This window comes from Podarcis cretensis, assembly GCF_951804945.1.
Source record: "Podarcis cretensis genome assembly, chromosome: 8".
Lineage (NCBI taxonomy): Eukaryota > Metazoa > Chordata > Lepidosauria > Squamata > Lacertidae > Podarcis > Podarcis cretensis.
In genome coordinates, this window is record NC_137177.1 from 69980082 (window position 1) to 69998353 (window position 18272).

General features: G+C 48.1%; 2 protein-coding genes across 2 annotated transcripts; both read right to left on the reverse strand.

The window, feature by feature from the left end:
- Nucleotides 1-1620: 1620 nt before the first annotated feature.
- C1QB (complement C1q B chain) lies at nucleotides 1621-5504 on the reverse strand. Its single transcript, XM_079987293.1, has 3 exons — nucleotides 5346-5504; nucleotides 3779-3951; nucleotides 1621-2479 (listed from the first exon to the last, which is right to left on the reverse strand). Exons 2-3 carry the CDS (start codon nucleotides 3948-3950, stop codon nucleotides 1908-1910), a joined length of 744 nt encoding a protein of 247 aa, XP_079843419.1. The 5' UTR covers nucleotide 3951; nucleotides 5346-5504; the 3' UTR covers nucleotides 1621-1907.
- Nucleotides 5505-9159: 3655 nt separating this feature from the next.
- On the reverse strand, nucleotides 9160-14449 carry C1QC (complement C1q C chain). The gene is made up of 3 exons (XM_079987289.1): nucleotides 14290-14449; nucleotides 12781-12965; nucleotides 9160-10140 (listed from the first exon to the last, which is right to left on the reverse strand). The coding sequence occupies exons 1-3, from the start codon at nucleotides 14292-14294 to the stop codon at nucleotides 9584-9586; spliced, it is 747 nt and encodes a 248-aa protein (XP_079843415.1). The 5' UTR covers nucleotides 14295-14449; the 3' UTR covers nucleotides 9160-9583.
- Nucleotides 14450-18272: the final 3823 nt, after the last annotated feature.

Genomic DNA, 18272 nt, shown 5'->3' on the forward strand with positions numbered 1-18272 from the left:
TACAAAGTTCAGAGAGCTTTGGATTTCGAAGGAGAGATGAGTTTCGGTTTGCGTGCTGCTTCAGGAAGTGGAAAGCAGGCAAGGCTGCATGGAAATGTGAACCAAACCGAATTCCGCCCCTCTCTCTCCCCTTCCCTTCCCTTCCCTTCCCTTCCCTTCCCTTCCCTTCCCTTCCCTTCCCTTCCCTTCCCTTCCCTGCTGGTCCAGAGTGGAGCAGCTCTTTAGCCCTGATGACCAGAAGAACAATGATGTGAGAAAAGGGATTCATTGCAGGCAGTAGTGCAGAAAGAGGAAGGGAGATGAAGTGAGACCTAAGCCAGGAAAATGCCACCCCCAGCAACACCCCAAGGGTGACAATGGTCCCATCTGCACCATACATTTAAAGCTATATTGGATCGCTTTAAACAGTCATGGATGCTTACCCCCAAAGCATCCTGGGAACTGTAGTTTGTTAAGGGTTCTGAGAGTTGTTAGGGCATCTCTGTTCCCCTCCGAGAGCTACCATTCCCAGAGTGGTTTATTGATCCCTCTTCCCAGGGAACTCAGGGAATTGTGGCTCTGTGACGGGATTTCTAGGCCGTGTTGAATGAGGATGAAAGCTGATATACCCTGTGCATTTTTACTAGGAAGGAAGTTCTACTGAATTCAGTGGGGCTTGCATTTTAAAAACCATGCACACTGCTTTGAGCTCCTTGGAGAAAAAAGTTGGCATAGCAATGCAATAAATAAACAAATAAATAGATAATATGACATTAGGTATGGGGTCGGTGGGTGTGGTTTGAGAGAAATGGCCTTGTAAGCCAAATTGGAGAACCTGTGTGTATGTGTGCAGGTTTGTCCAACAAACCAGACATTGCCCATCCCCGAACTATAAGGAAAGGGAGAATAGGAAAATGTGAAGCTGCATTATATGGAGTAACACCTTTGGTTCATCTAGTTCAGTACTGTCTACACTGACCGGCAGCAGTTCTCTGGGATTTTAGGCACAGTTCTCTCTCCACCTGGAGCTCCTGGGGATCGAAGTTCAAACCTTCTGCATGCAAAGTAGATGTTCTACCACTGAGGTACAGTTCTTCCCTGAAATGGAGTGTGTTTGGGTCAGGAGCTTTGGAGATGGGGTTTGTGTGCAGTGGTGACTCCTCTGGTGCCAAAGCCAGAGGTGATCTTAGTTACTTTTCTAAGCTTCCCTTGGTTCTGAGGTCAATTTTAATGAACCTCTGAAAGTTGGTTTCCAAGCCCCTCTTGATTGAACTTTGCAGATGTCCTTATCCGGAATAACATCACATCCAGACCCTTCAGAGAAAGGAACTGCAGAAATGTGCTTCCCACGAAATTCACTGACTGGGGGGGGGGGGGTCAGGGGGTTTTTGGGGAGAGGGGAGGAGTGGGTTTTGTGACAGCTCTAAAAGAAATAAAGGCTTCCCCCACCCCAGCCATAGTACTGTTTATGTCAGGATCTAGAGTATATAAATTCCTTTTCTTGGAAACTTTCTTTCTGGCCAAGGCTTGCTAGATAGCAAGTGGGGTCAGCTATCCCTAGGTATCTGCTGCCCCCTCGTGGTGACCAACAAAGCAACGTCTCTCATCCTTCCTTATGCAATCAACAATAACTCTCCAAACCAAAGCACAAGTGATTGTTTATTTGTTTACAAAGTTACAGCAGAGACCTCTTGTGATGGGGTTTTTCTTTTGAGGGGGTAGGGGGTTTGAAAAGGTCGAGTGGTTATTGAAAGAACCTATCAATGATCACCCATTAAGGCTGCACCATTTCAGAGAGGCAAGGGCATTGCAGTTCCCATACCTTGTGCTCCATCCCTGGCCGGCAGTTTCCAAAGACCAGACCTGCAGCAGAGGGTGGAGTCTGGTGGAGAGAGCAAGCAGGAAAGCAGGTCCCCGGGTTCCTCTAGCTAAATGGGGAACAGTAAGAACCCGGAGAAGATGCTGTCTGCCCCTTCCGTGCCCCCGATGAGCGAGTTCTTCTCTGTAGGCTCTAACCAGACCGACTCGCCCCTTTGCACGCGGAGAACCACACCGCCCATGGTGACCTGGAAGGCATTGTAGACGTAGTCACAGAAGGCTACGATCCTCTCACCCCGGCTGCCTTGCCCTTTCTTGATCTGGACACACAGGTTGCCCCGGGAGGTTACGTGGTAGGTGAAGTAGTAAATCCCGGTGATGTTGGAGACAAAACGCCCATAGCGGCTCTCATAGTGGCCATTGACGTTGGTGTGGACGCGGTCGAAGCGGATGGGCTGCGCACGCCGAGGCAGCATGGAGATTCCCCGGGAGGCCGAGAAGGCGGATTTGAGCGAGGTCTTGTAGTCACCAGATTCTCCTTTGGCTCCTTGTGGGCCAGGAGATCCTGGGGGCCCTTTGAACCCTGCTGGTCCTCTGGGCCCAACTTTGCCAGGGTAACCAGGCTCTCCTGGCTCCCCTGGTTCTCCAGAATCCCTGTTTGCTTCAACACCCCCAGGAGGACCTATGAGAAGTAGGAAAGAAGAAGGCAGAGGTGTTAAGTAGAATTGCTTAATGTATGTTGAAATGGAAAACACATCTATAATGTGCCTCTGTAGCACTGTGAAGCATGGCTGGAAATTTACATTGAAGCTGAAGAAGAGCCTGACAGGTTAATCATTAATGGAGTTGTAACATGGAACTGTATCTTTGTGCTTAAAGTCACAGGAAAGAGAGAGTATTACAGGTCTATGCATATGCTAATCTGTAGGCATCAGTCTCGGGTGGAGTGCTCTCTTTGTTCCAAGCTAGTGAAGAGAATGGACATGTGAATTTCTGTCTCCCACAAACAGCCTGAGGCTAATGGAGGCTGCGATGGAGAAGACATGGAGCTTTGATTTTAAGCTCAAAATTCAATATATTTGTAATCTATGGCATTATGCCTTTTGCTGGGATCAGTATAAGAAATTATGAATGTAACATTTATCATTTTAAATTGTTTGGAAAAGAAAAGCTTTTGAACCATATTTTTGGACTGGAATTTTTTTTTATTTCAACACAAGAGCCAGTTTTCATTCATCCAACAGCTTCCAGGTGCACAATATTCACCATCCCATTAAGAGGTGAGGTGTGTGTGGAGAAACCTGTGTTATAAACTTGGTCAGGCCTGGCCCAGCATTTGAATCCCCACTCAGCCACGAAGCTCACTGGGTCACCTTGGGCCTGTTACTGGGCACCCTCAGCCTGACCAGTCTCATGGTTTTTTTTTTTTTTTGTGAGGATAAGATGGGGAAGGAGAAAATTGTACACACTGCCTTGGCCTCCTTGCAGGAAAGGTGGGGTATCGATGTCATAAATAAGGGAACTGTTTTTATGTGGAACTCCCAACCCCACAAATTGATAAATTAGAGCTGAGCCGAGAGCTCTCAAAAAGTAATTTTAGCCAGTGGGTAAACCCATTGAAATTAATGTGCATGGCTCACATAGGTTTCTTAATTGCAGTGGGGTCTGCTCTGTCTCTGAGTAGGGTGGTTGGATATAACTCTCTCTTTCTATCTCAAGCTGCTCCTGTGATGTTGAGAGAATGTGGCTCATGTCCTGGGAAATCACCATCAGCATGCCCTTCACAACAGAGGGTTATTGGTAAGGACCCCTCCTCAAAACTCCCTCCCTCCCTCGCTGCTTCCCTGCCTCCCCGTCATGCAATAGATTGGCTCCCTGATAGGTTGGGACAGATTTCCAGCTCAGATGCTCATGTTGCATTGTGGATGAGAACCATAGTGAGAAAGAAAGCATGCCCCACGCCAAGTGAATGCCCCCTTACCTCGTTCACCCTTACTCCCTGGCACTCCATCGCTGCCATCAGGGCCTGGGGCACCTGGCATGCCTGGAGTTCCTGGGATGAGCTGGGGCCCCCGGCAACTGTCAGCACCAACCAGCCAGGCTGCATTCAGGCACATCAGCAGTGCCCATGCCAACCTCTTGGGACTCAGCATCCTGGAAAGGCAAAGGGAGAAAGCAGGAGCACCCAGCTGGGAGACCAGCAACGCACAAAGGCAAGTATAACTGGAGGCACAAATATAGGATGGGGGACACCTGCCTTGATGGTGTAAAAAGGAATCTTAGGGATCTTAGGGTTAGCCTGGAAAAGAGGAGACTGAGAGGAGATAGGCACCTTCAAATATCTATCTCTCACATGGAAGATGGAGCAAGCTTGTTTTCTGTGGCTCCAGGGGGTAGGGGCTGAACCAATGATTTCAAATGACAAGGAAGGAGATTCCAACTTAACATCAAGAAGAACACCCTCACATACCCTCCAGCATTTCTCAGATGAAAATAGGGACGTTATAAGAAAAAGTGGCACATTCTGGGATCAAATCAGAAATGGGGACAGCTTCTGTAAATCCAGGGCTGTTCCTGGAAAATAGGGACTCCTGGAGGGTCTGCAGGTGTGCTTCCTCCATTAGCTCAGTACTCTAACTGGGAAAGGCTTGGTGGCAGAGCATCTGCCTTGCATGCAGAAGGTCCCAGGTTCAATCCTTGGCATTTTCAGGTCGGGCTGGGAATGCCATGTGCCTGAAACCCTAGAGAGTGGCTTCCAGTTGGTGTGAACACTAATGGGCTTGATGGACTAATGCTCTCTGACTCAGTCTAAGGCAGCTTCCTGTGTTCCTATTATTTAGGAGCCGGCATGGTCTGTAGAGGAAATCTCTTCCCAGGCACATCAATTCCCTGGTGTCAACCCAGCTTTGCAAAATAAGCCTCTCCAGAGTCTCATCCCCTTTCCTTGACCACAGCAGTGACATCCCAAGGGTTATTGATGCTACTGGATGAAATGAAGCATGGATCCTCACACAAGCTATCTGTCCTCTGCTGAACTAGCTTTCTCGTTTCTAAACTTGTGCTACCCTTTTGGACCATCTCAATCCATCACCGAGAGAACCCTTCTGGTTGCCAATTTCTAAATTCAGAGTGCTGACATTTCCATTTTAGAAAGCCATGCCTTATAGAAACCCTTTTCCTGTATGAACAACAGAGAGAGAGAGAGATTCTAGCACAGTGCTGCTCTGTGTGCTTTAGTGTTGTAGTCATCGGTGGTAGAGAACCTGCTTTGCATGCAGAAGGTCCTGGGTTCAATCTCCTGCATTGCCAGGTAGTGCTGGGAGAGACTCCTGGTCTGAAATCCTGGAAAGACGCTGCCAATCAGTGTAGGCACTACTGAGCTAGATGGACTAGTAGTCTGACTTGGGGTGAGGCAGCTTCCTATCTACTAGTGCCCTCTTTGGATCTCCCTCTGGAGATGTTCTGGCCAGCAGCCATCCATTCCTCACCCCTCCAAAGGCTGGTCTGGAATGCAAGGGGAAATAATTCAATGAACGCCTTTCTCTTACCTTGCAGCTTCTCAAAGAATCTCTGGACAGCAAGACTCGCCACGCTCCAGGCCCACACTGAGGATGCTCACACAGCAGAGACAGGAAGAAACACCTCCCCCCATGAGTTGTGTGGTATCTGCCTCCCTCCTATCTCCCAGGGTTTGCAACAAAAGGGAAATTGGAGTTTGCTTCCCTTTTTTCCATTTGGCTCCCCTCCTTCTCCCTCCTTCCACAAACACACCAGTACTTTCACATCCACACAGCACGGGGAAGTGTGGTGCTATTTCTGGAGGACCTTTGTGCAAGCTGCGCAAGAAATATGGGGAACCTGCCCTTGCCTGGTCAGCCGTTTTCCGAGCAAAGGCATTTTCCCAATGGCTTGTGGTTTGGCGGAAACCCACAAGGGCACAGCTGGTGCTTCTGGGCTTGAGGATGCTCTGTGCTAGTCTCCTGGGTGTCAGCACTCTTTTCAGCCATGAGAACGTAAGGAGAGTTGTGCTGGATTTGGCCAAAGGCCCAACTTGTACACTAACCTGCTCAGAGTGGCCAACCAGATGCCTCAATAGGAAGACAACAAATAGGATCTGAGTGCAACAGTAACTCTCCCCACCAGTGATTCCCAACAACAGGTACTCAGAGGCCTACTGCTTCTGACAGTGGAGGGGTAACATAGTCACTGTTGTTGTTTAGTCGTTTAGTAGTGTCTGACTCTTTGTGACCCCATGGACCAGAGCAGGCCAGGCACTCCTGTCTTCCACTGCCTCCCACAGTTTGGTCAAACTCATGCTGGTAGCTTCGAGAACACTAGCCAACCATCTCATCCTGTCCTCCCCTTCTCCTTGTGCCCTCCATCTTTCCCAACATCAGGGTCTTTTTCAGGGAGTCTTCTCTTCTCATGAGGTGGCCAAAGTATTGGAGCCTCAGCTCCAGTACTTCATATACCTCTTAACTGAGTTTTTATCCACTAATCCAAGTTAGAGACCATCACTGCCTCTTGTGGGATACCACACCCTCCCTCTGTGAACATTCTTTTGTCTTACCTGAATGAGCCAACATTTGGCTTCACTGGGTGTTCTCAAGTCCCAAGGTAAAATTATAGAATTGTAGAATGGGAAGGGCCCCCAGGAACATCTAACCCAATACAGGAACCACAGCTAAATAATCCCTGACAGGTGACCATCCAACTTCTGCTTAAAAACCTCCAGCAGTTTGGGTCATACCCTCTGGAGCAGCAGAAAACATGCTTGCTCCACCTTCCATGTGGGAACCCATCAGATATCAGGAGAAATTCGCTCTAAAATGCTGGTGAATTCTTATGAGGACTTTTTGAAAAGAAAAGAAAAGAAAAGAAAAAAGGATTGAAAGGTGATGTGTAAATGTGGAGAACTGGATTTATTGGGGAAGAGAGGAACAAAACCAAAATAGACTCACCTCTCCCTCCTTCTAAGTAGATGTGCATAGGGTTGTATTGTTAGGTTGCCAAATGTATTGTAAAGGCCTGGGAAATTGCTTTTGTATTTTGTTTGTTTATTGAAAAGCACCCTAAAGCTATTTATTTAGTTTCCGGGCCCAATTCAAAGTGCTGGTTTTGACCTATAAAGCCTTAAACAGTTCAGGACTGCAATATGTCAAGGACTGCCTCTTTCCATATGAACCTACCCAGACCCTGAGATCATCTTCTGAGGCCCTTCTTTGTGTGCTTCCTCCTTGAGAGGTCTGGAGGGTGGCAACATGAGAATGGGCCTTCTCAGCAGTGGCTCCCCGCCTGTGGTATGCTCTCCCCAGGGAAGATTTCCTGGAACCTTCATTATACACCTTGTTCCTTTTTAACCAGGCCTTTGGTTGATCTGATTTACATCCTATGCCCTTTTAAAATGTGTTTTTGTGTGTGTGTGTGGAGCAGAGCTATTGGGTTGTTGTTTTTATTTTTATTATTTATTTTGTGGTTTTATTTCTTCTTGATTTTATTCTGCAAACCGCTCTGAAATCCCCGGATATAGGGCAATAAATAAAATAAAATAAAGCTATGTGTATATTGTTGTCCTGTTATGACCTGGATGGGCTTCTGCAGAAGTCACAGCTAAAGGATCCCAAACAGATGGTCACCCAACCTCTGTTTAAAAAAAACAGAAGGGAAGTCTACCACCTTCCACTGTCAAACAGCTCTTGCATCAGAAAGTTCTTCCTAATGTTTAATGTGAATCTGACCTAAGCTTGATGGACTAAGGGTTGGATTCTGTATAAAGCAACTTCCTCTGTTCCTACGTGCTAACAGTTCTGATGATGAAAATGAGGCGGTATGGTTTGAAGGGGTAAAATCCTAGAATCCTAGTATTGTAGAGTTGGAACCATCTAGTTCAAGGACCACCTAGTCCAACTGCCTGCAGCGAAGGAATCAAAGCTAACAAATCCCTGACAGATAGCCATCCAACGTCTGTTTAAAAACCTCCAGAGAAGGAGACCCCACCATCCACCATTATTCTACTGACAAATAGCTTTGTCAGAAAGTTCTCCTTAATGTTTAGTTGGAATTTCCTTTCTTGTAACTTTAGTTGGAATCTCCTTTCTTGTAACTTGAATCCATTGGTTTGGGCCCTACCCTCTGGAGCAGCAGAAACAAAGCTGGCTCCACCTTCCATGGGACAGCCCTTCAGATATTTGAAGGTGCCACCTCTCAACCTTCTCTTCTCCATTCTAAATATACCAAACTCCCAAACCTACACCCCTTTTCCTCTTAGCCAGCAGATGGGATCACAGTGGGCTTTGCTTCAGCTCTGAAGTTCTAGTGCAATTGGCACTTAGAGCAAAGTTCTCCTTCTGGACAGGGTGGTGATGGTGGAAGGAAGAACCCTGCAGCTGTTCCTTCTTTGGTTGATAGATAGGGCCAGACTGGTCTTCACCTTGCCATAGTGCTCTTACTAAGAGGCAGGAGATGCAACCTTATAGTGGCTCTTCCACCTTTAGCTGTTGGCAGAGTCCAAAGCATGCTTCCCTTCCGCTTTGGAATGCCAAGACAATTAGCAGCACAAACTAGATCAGAGCTGCATCACACCTGCAGCAGGTTCAAACCAGTGACAGACAACCGGTGGCCCTCCAGCTGCTTTCGGGTCCAAACTCCCATCAGCCCCAGCCGGCATGGCTCAGTGCTCAGGGATGATGGGAGTCACAGTCCAAAAGCATCTGCAGGCTGTCAGGTTGGGGAAGGCTGGTTCAAACCTTTTCTCTTAACAACATTTTCTGGAGAGGTGTTTCAACTCACCTCTCCAAATTCTAGTGTGGTGTCAGGTTTAGAGTGTCAGACTAGGAGCTGGGAGGCCAGAGTTCAAGTCCCCCACTTGGCCATGAAGCTCATGGAGAGAAATTGGACCAGTTGCTGCCTCTCAACCTAACCTACCTCACAGGGTTGTTGTGGGGATTAAATTAGGAGAGCTTTGTGCACTACCCTGAGCTCCTTGGAGAAAACGGTGGGATGCAAATGCAATAAATAAACCAATATTTGATCTAGGGGACACTAGAAAGGTACTTTTCCAGTAGTACAATCCCATCAATTTAGAAGCAAGTCCCATTGTGTTCAGTGTTAACTCCCTCTGGAAACTCCCAAACTGAAAAGGCAAAGCTGTGATTTGGTTGTGGCTGATTACTCATTTTTATTTTCATTTCTTTTTGTTTCAGTGGCATGCTTTGAGTCTTTGGGGAAAGCAGCCAGAAGATAATAGAGACCCGTTGTGAATTAATGAGCCTTTGTTTCCAAAGCGGACACAAACCTTTTAGATCCATTTTGAAGCCTGCTGACTGTTTTAGAGTGTTTTAAAAATTCACACATTCATAAATATGAAGCCAAAAAAAGAGTTGCTTTATTGAGCATGTTTTTCTTTCTTTCACAACAGCTAAGATATGGTGGAACAAGGATGAAGAATAAGAATGATAAAAGTAGCTGCACCTCAAAGCTTGGGAAAGACTCATAGCATTGCAGAGTTGGAAAATATCCCACCTAGTCCCTCTACAATGTGTTGTAGCTTCTGATGGGGAAGCTATCAGATAAACATTCTGGAGAGAAGCGGAGGACCTGGAAAGGGTTAAACACTCAAATGATTTGGGTGTGGGGAAGCTGCTGGCCCAGAAAGGGTTAAGCACATCCCCTCCCCATGCCGAATTTAAGACTGGGAAAATGAGACACCTAGAAACTAAAAAAATTATGTCCATCCCAAGCTTGAAGGCATGGAAGGAAAACTGTGCTCATCTGCTCCACCAAGAATCTAGTCTGGGAAGAGAAGGAAGCCTGAGAAGACACTATCAGATCCCCCAATGCCCACCATGCCATTGTAGTCGTTGACTGCCAGCCACACCTGGTGCCCCTGCTTCATCTGAAGCAGGATGCCACCCGAGCTGACTTGCTTGTCATTGGACATGTGGTCACAGAAGCTGGCTATCTTGTCCCGGTTCAGGTACATGTTGACGCAGAGGTTGGCTGTCTGGGACGTGTGGTAGGTGAAGTAGTAGAGGCCAGGGATACGACATGTGAACTTGCCGTTGTTGAGGTCGTAGTCCTGGTTAATGTTGGTGATGGCCCTGTTGAAGACGACGGGGGCGTTCTTGGCAGGGTACTGAGCTGTCTGACGCATCACCGTGAAGGCCGACTGGTGGTTCCGCTTGTAGCCACCCGGCTCCCCTGGTTCACCCCTGTCCCCCTTGGGGCCGGGCTCCCCCGGAGGTCCAGCAGCGCCTCGAGGCCCATTCTTCCCCACATGACCAGGAGCTCCAGGTTCTCCTTCCTCTCCCTTAGGACCTCGACTTCCAGGAATGGCTGGTGGGCCTGCAGAGGACCAAAGGAGTGAAGGTCGTGAGTGGAGAAAGGAAAGAAAGGATGAATCAGGCGGATGGGGATGAAGGACACAACCATCCCTTCCACCACACTGCTTCCTGTCTGTGCCAAATCTGGGGCTACCATACACACTCAGCTTCTTATGGAGCAAAATGTGCTTTCGAAGCTCCCTAGCTGGAGAACTACCCAGGGATGTTCCAACTAGTGAAGATAAAAGGAAGACACATGGGCTGCTTGATCTGATCATGGGCTGCCTATTCCTTGTGGAGGGCTATTATTATTTTTAATTGCATTTATATCCCACCTTTTTCTCCAAGGGTCCCTGTTCCTCATTTAATCCCCACAACAACCCTGTGAGGTAGGTTAGGCTGAGAGGCCCAAAATCAGACCCAGTGAGCTTCTTGGCCGAGTGAGGATTTGAACCCTGGTCTCCTGGTTCTAGGGACGCGGGTGGCACTGTGGGTTAAACCACAGAGCCTAGGACTTGCCAATCAAAAGTTCGGCAGTTCGAATCCTCGTGACGGGGTGAGCTCCCGTTGCTTGGTCCCTGCTCCTGCCAACCTAGCAGTTCAAAAGCACTTCAAAGTGCAAGTAGATAAATAGGTACCGCTCCTGTAGGAAGGTAAACGGCGTTTCCGTGCGCTGCTCTGGTTCACCAGAAGCGGCTTAGTCATGCTGGCCACATGACCCGGAAGCTGTACGCCGGCTCCCTCGGCCAATAAAGTGAGATGAGCGCCGCAACCCCAGAGTCGGTCACGGCTGGACCTAATGCTCAGGGGTCCCTTTACCTTTACCTTTACTCCTGATTCTAATCCAACACTCTAACCACTACACCACACTGGCTCTCACTGGCTAACTGGGTGTGCTGTTACAGAAGTTGGTACTCCAAGGAGCTTACCATGTGTCAGGGGCTCAGGAGCAGAGGCACAGGGAAGAGAGGAGATGGAGAGCGAAGGGGAAGAATCCGAGGGGAGCGTAGGAGAAGAGGACAGTGGACTGAGGGATTCCATGAGCCTCTCCAGCGAATCGGAAGATTCACAGAAGGGGGCGCCAGTGGCCAGGAGTAGGGGGTTCCCAAGGGGAACGCCCCAGGAGCAAGGGGGCAGCAGGGACTCCCAGAGCAGTAGTTGGAAATCAGGACCAGCTTCCCCACCAGAGCAGAGTGGGGGGGAAGAGTCCCAAGGATCGGGGCCAGTGCATTCCCCACCAGGGAGAGAAGATAAGGCAGGGCTGACCACGCCTCCATCAGAAAGTCGGACAACGGAGGGGAGGTCAGATCCGGCCAGTATCCCGGAAGAGGGAAGCAGTGACCGAAGTAGTGTAACGGTTAGGAGAAAGGTCACTGGGTTGGCGTGAGAGGCAAGTTCAAATGTACAGGAGCGCGGGACAGCAGAGGATGAGGATTGGGAACTGGGTCCTAAAGCCCGCAGGAGGCAGGGGGAGGAGCTAAGCGACTCAGCGTCGGAAGAGTCCAGAAAGGGCAATGCCCCAGCGGGCAGGAGGACCCAGAAGAGGAGAGAGCAGCGTAAAAGGTGGAGCAGGGCTAGGATCTTAAACTGGTGTCAAAGGGGAGGGGACTCAGACGGGACTTCGCCGGTCTAGGGTTTAAGACGTAGAGCTGCGCGCTGCGGCTTTGAAATGGAAACTGAACCTCAATAAAGACTTTTGTACATTACGACAGCCTAGCGTTGGTCCTCTGTGAGCTGGGACCTAGAGGCAGCTCTGACACCATGTCACCCTCTTATGGGGCAATATCCTCTCCCTCTCCCATCTTGACTTGAAGTTAAGGTGATTGAATGTTGTCTTAAATAGCCATTTCTCCTCTCTCTGGCTGTCGCATGGAATAGGGCAGGGAGTTAGATCCAGCCTGACAATGTTATGAAGTCTAGTGACAACTTCTGGTTGTTGCACTTGCAAGAGGAGAAAAAAGAACATTGCTGTCAATGCTGATTGCATACTGACAGTGAGCCCTGCTTTGTCCTTTTGCAGTTGTGACTTGGAGTCAAATCATCCCTGCAAATGGATGTTGCTTCCCCTCTCTGGCAAAGCTGCCTGCAAAGGAAAATAAGTTGCAATTTGAATCAAAACTCTGCACGACTTGTTGTCAGCACCGATCAGCTGATTGACTCAGTCAACAAGCAATGCTTGCCAAGGAACAACCAGGAGTACACATTAAGCACCTGATTATTTCTTCTCAGCAGAGTCTTTGCCTTCCAAACACCTGCCAATATATATGACTCAGGGTGTGGGGCCAGTGAAAGTGTTTTAGAGAAAAGAAGAGAAGAAGAAGAAGAGTTTGGATTTGATATCCCGCCTTTCATTCTCTTTTAAGGAGTCTCAAAGCGGCTAACATTCTCCTTTCCCTTCCTCCCCCACAACAAACACTCTGTGAGGTGAGTGGGGCTGAGAGACTTCAAAGAAGTATGACTGGCCCAAGGTCACCCAGCAGCTGCATGTGGAGGAGCGGAGACGCGAACCCGGTTCACCAGATTACGAGACTACCGCTCTTAACCACTACACCACACTGGCTCTCAAACCTCATGGTCCAAATCAAGAACCCTGGTTTACCTTAATTAGGCCCATAGACCATGGGAGGAGGAGGATGGGGAGGAGAAGGAAGAAGATGCTTACCTGGCTCTCCCTTGGATCCTTTCAGCCCATCTCTGCCATCCTTTCCCGGAGGGCCAGGCACACCAGGAAGTCCTGGTGCTCCATAGCAGAAGTGTGGAGGATCAGCTCCTGTAGACGATTCCATCAGTATCAAGAAAAGGAGGAGGCACCACCAGCTGAAGAACCTCCCCGCATCCATCTTTGTTCTGCAGAGGCAAGCAAAGGAAGCAGAAGGAAGCAAGGGTTAGGGTCACAGATGCCTCACTAGGTTCACTTGGCAGTGCAACATCCTTAAAAGTTTTATAAAAAGAAAACACTGTCCCTGTTATCTCCAGCAGACCTCACCCTGGGGATAGTGAACATCAGGTTTAGGCAGGAGGAAGGTGGGGGAATGTGGCCGTTCAAGCAGTTCTATCTGGCCCTTAATACACTGCCCAGGGCATGCATCCCTCTCAGGCCACATCCTTCCCTGGCTGTTGGCTTTACCTGGCTGAATGTATCATTGAAGTGTGATAATGCCTCTTGCTTTCCTGGATGGAGGATGGTGTGTATGTGTGTGTGTGTGACTACACCCACCACTGGTGTGCAGCCCCCAGAAACATGTCATTGAGAGAATGTGGCCCATGGACTGAAAAAGTCTCTCCACTCCTGCCTTACCCAGCCACTCAGCAAAAGATGTAAGCAGCTTGTTCATCATACCAATTAATTATGTATTGTACCTTGTATTTTCAACAGAAACAATTACGGGGGGGGGGGGGGAATGGGTCAAAGCAGGCTAGTGGAAGGAGCTTCTCACTCTCTTTCTCTCCCTCCCCCCTCTTTTTACCCCTTCTCATGGAATCCAAAATAAAGTTGCCAAATGACTGGAAAAAGCCAGCCTGGACTGCTCTTCTGTTTTCAGTGTCAGCCTGATCTTAAGAAAGTGCTGGACAGTGATGTTTATTTCCATCATGCTGCAGAAGAAGTTTCTTCTGTTTGCTCCTGTATATCAAACTGCTTTCAGAGACAGAGCTACTGTATCCAACTCAGAAGCTGGCACCTCTGCACCCCAAAAGATGGAAGGAGGCAGGCAGGCAGGCTGGCTGGCTAACTGGAGGAAAGGTCTTCTCACTCACATATTCTTTCCTTTGGCTGAGCTTGAGATCTTGTTAACTCTCTGCAGACTGCCTGTGTTTTCATTTTATCTAACTGCTTCAGGAGGGTTAACCTTGGAGCACAGAAGCAGAAGGGGAGGTATGTTTAACCCTTTCCAGGCCTGCAGCTTCTCCCCCTCAAGTCTTTTCAGCTGCTCTTCAAGATCTTCATTCAAGAACTTCCCCAACTCCTGCTGTTAGGGCTGGGTGGATCTGGCCATTTTGGTTTCTCCTAGTCTCTCATTTTCCCAATTCTAAATCCACTTCTCCGTCTCTGTCTGGACCTCCCTAGCCCTTCCAGTGCCCAGTGCTTTCCTCTGGGACTCCCCCAGCCCTCCAAGGACATCCCAGGGGGTCAATGCTGTTTCTGGAGAAGCCCTGAGATGACCACTCTTACCTCATTGGGTTCCAGCTGGACTCTTGCAGCCTGAAGGCAACTTGGAGGTGTCAGAGAGCTGCAGGCCAACTCGGTGTGGAGTAGAGCACTCCGTTTGCAACATCACCACCCGCAACAGGGAAGTTGGTGGCCTGGGAGAATTAGGAAGTAGACCATCCCCTTTCCTGGTTTCATCGCATTCATCTGCAAACTCTCTGGTCAACAATTCTTTTTTTTAAAAAAAAAACAACCCAAAACACAGATCCAGCATTTTTTTAATTGAGTCCTATTTTCTTTTAGAGAGGAACATAAGAATCTTCATTATGCCCACTTGATCCTTTTGTCCATCTAGCCCAGAGTTGACTACACTGACAGTCAATGGCTTCCCAGAGTTTCAGAAGGGTCCCCAGTCCTGCATAATGCAGGGTCATTCTGTTTGAAAAGTGCATGCTTTACCACCAACCCACAACCCTTTCATTAAGACATGAGAGGGAACCTCAGGTCTAGGAACCCAAGGTAGTCTTCCAGGTCTCTCTACTTGATCCTCAGAACTCTCCCTAGGCAACAAGCCCTCTCCCTAGGTTTCAGCCCTCACTTGTCCTGCTTTGTACCCTAATTGTTTTCCCTGCTTGCAAGGTGGTCAAGGTGTGCTTGAGAGTGTCCTTTGGTTCATCCTATAAATGATAATGCCTCTTGTTTGCATGAGTGCCGGGGTGTGTGAGTGTGTGAACAAATTAGCCTAATGTGCAAAGTAACATATATATATATATATATATATATATATATATATATATATATATATCCTGCTCACATTTGCCTCTAGCCCTGCCCACCAATGGCATGTGGCCTCCAGAAGGTTGCCCAGAAAGGAACCCACCCTTGGGCTTAAAAGGGTTCCCCACTGGTGCATGAAGACATAGTTTTCTCTAGCTCAGTTTGGTAGACTGTGATGCTGATAATGCCAGGGCTGCAGGTTTGATCCCCATAAGGGACAGCTGCATATCCCCAATCCAACCCTACAATTCTGTGATTTCTATGAATACAAGAAGCTGCCTTAACAATGCATGTGTGTGTGCGCGCGCGCGCATGCACACAGAGATACTCTTTATATAAATTAGAATAATAGAACCATCAAATTGTAAAGATGGAAGGGATTGCAAGAGTCATCTAGTCCAGCCCTGCTCAATGCAAGAATCTTTTGCCCAACAGGGGGCTTGAAACAATGATCCCGAGATTAAGAGTTCTATGCTCCACCAACTGAGCTTACTAGCAACTCTCCAGGGTTTCAGACAGGACCTCCCGCTCCGCCAAAAATTGCTCCCGCTTTTCTCCTGCAATCATTCTCCATCAATTTTTGAATTAAGAAATTGCATTCAGAAATCATGAAAACAGAGAGGTAATGTCAGTAACATTCTATGGGGCAGAGGAAAGAAAGAGGAAGAGAAATGGATGCCTCTTTTGCAGGAGAAGAAAACTGCTGAGAAATTGAAGGACAGGTTTCAGCAGAAATCAGCCCCCATGGCCATACCTGGAGATGCTGGGAATTGTGGCATGTAGTGCATGACAGCCCCTTTGCTGAATAGAGTGGTTAAAAGCACCCCACAAAACTTTGCAGTGAATTGTGGGTGGGGAAGCTTTGACCCCCCCAGATGTTGGACTCTCATTAGACCCAGGCAAGCAGGGCCAGCAGTTAGGGATGGTGTTGGGAGTTTTAATCCTACAACATCTGCAGGGCCACAGGTTGCCCGCACCAACAAACATGCCATTATTCATTGATGGACTATATATCTCTATCTCTATCATCTTGTCACTCCTTAAGACGAATTCTGTGGGCATCTCTCAAAGGCCCGCACAAAGGTCTGTGGTCCATCTAACTTCAAATGTGCAAAATGGTTGTTTGATGTTTCCCAAATGAATCATGAGAAGATTTCCTGACCCTTCCGGGGGCAGCCTTGCTCTTGGATGAGAGAACGCTGGAGACTGATGCTGCCTTTGTAATTTTTGTTTTGTTTTCAAATATGGAAGCAAAGCATTAAGCAGAAGCAAAGCAGCGGATCCACCACGGACAAGATCTTGCACCCTCAATTGCCTCCGGCCCTTAACAGGAGAGGTGGGGAACCATTTTCAGCCTGAGGGCCACATTCTCTTCTGGTCAACCTCCTAGAGGCCACATTCCAGTGGTGGAAGCAACAGATGTAAATTTTGCTGCACTCATATGCCCCTTTCTGTGATCTACCCAGGCAAGTCAGATACATGATCAGAATTCATGGACTCATTCCAGTCAGATAAAAATATTCAGACAGATTACAGAGTAGGACCACAGAGGGACGTGATGTGGGGAGATGATGAGTGGCCTGGACACAATTCTGAGGGCCACATTGGGGTGTGTGGAGATTACCCACATCTCCACACATCTACTTCTGTTTCCTCCAAACTTAGGAATTGGGGTTGGGGGGTACCATTCATCCTAGAGTTGTGCCCAAGAGGCACGCTGCAATTCCCCACTCTATCTGTTGGCAAAGAAATTAGGCAATCACTAAATTTCTCCATTTTTGCAGGAGTGGGGCTTGCCCAGGGCCAGACCAATACGCTTTGGTCCCTCAGGCAAAACACAAATGGAGCCACCCTCCCTGCAAGGGCTGTGTGAAGATCTATATTAGGAGCAAGTGGGGAATGAAGATCTAAAATCAGGATCTGCTGCCTGGTGGGTCCTACTGCCTGAGGTGGTTGCCTCAGTTTGCCTCATTGGTGGGCCAGTCCTGGGCTTGCCATTAAGCAGTGGGAATAGCACAGCTTCTCTTTCCTTTTTTCCTCCCCCCCCCTCTTTTTTTTGGCTGATTCTGCAAGGTTGCATCCTCCACAATGTCCCAAACCTAGCACTGAGTGGAGCAGTGTGCGTGTATGCAAGGGACAGGAAGTGGTGACTACTTCAAAAATTGATCAAAAATAGTCAGAGGAAGTTCTGCAAAGTGGACCCCTTTTTTTTGATGGGCTGCTATGAGAAGAAGATGCAGGACTAGATGGGCCGCTGGCTGAATCCAGCAGGGGTTGTTTTAGGTTCTTGTGTTCTTCTGTTTGTAAGGGGTGAGATAAAGAAAAACAAACAAACTCAGAAATTTTCAACAGCAACAATGCCTTGCAAAATTTTTTGACTCAGTTGTAGTTCACACACAAAACTACTCAGAGTAGACCCATTGTTGTTTTGTCGTTTCTATTTGTGGTTCAGCTATTGCAAGCAGCTTGAAAAGCAGCACAGAAGCAATTCAAATAAAAAAGTCGTAATTATTCGTAGGAAGTCCCATTGTCCACCAATGTGCTCCAAAATTTACAAAGCGAACATGCATTCTCAAGAGGTCCAAACAATTAAGCATATACTCATCCATATTAAGTGATCCTGAAAATGCAGCTTGGCTTAAGGATGCTAGAAATGTGTGGCTGAAACAGGCCAGAACAAGGTGTGCCCAGTCCATTATTCTTATATTTTCAACAGGGATTGGAAAAACTTTGCAGCCTGAGGGTCACCTTCCATTTCTGGGCAACATCCCAGGAGCCTCATGCCATTGGCGATAGGGGCCAGAATCAAAAGGAGATGGAGCAATGAATGCACACTTTGTATATTAGACTTGCTTCTACATACAATTACACACGCCTCTATTCTCCATCCAGGCATTATCAGAGTTCAAGACATAAAAACACCCAAGGAGAATGCAAAGTAGGGCCAGGGAAGAGCATGGTTTGGGGAGAGTCATGAGGGCCTGGTAGAAAGTTCTGGAGGGCCACATCTGGCACCCCTGTCCTGAGGTTCCCCATCCATTCTTTGCAGGGGTTGTCTCCAACCCTAGTCCTACTATGAATAGTCCAAGTGAAGGTCACACTCATGGCTGACTTGGGCTGTTGATTTCCAGTGGGTTTACTCTGGTTAGGGCTTTGTTGCAGACAACCCAGTGTCCTCAGCCATCCAGTCAATGCAGATCTACAACCTCCATCATCCTTGGCCATCGGCC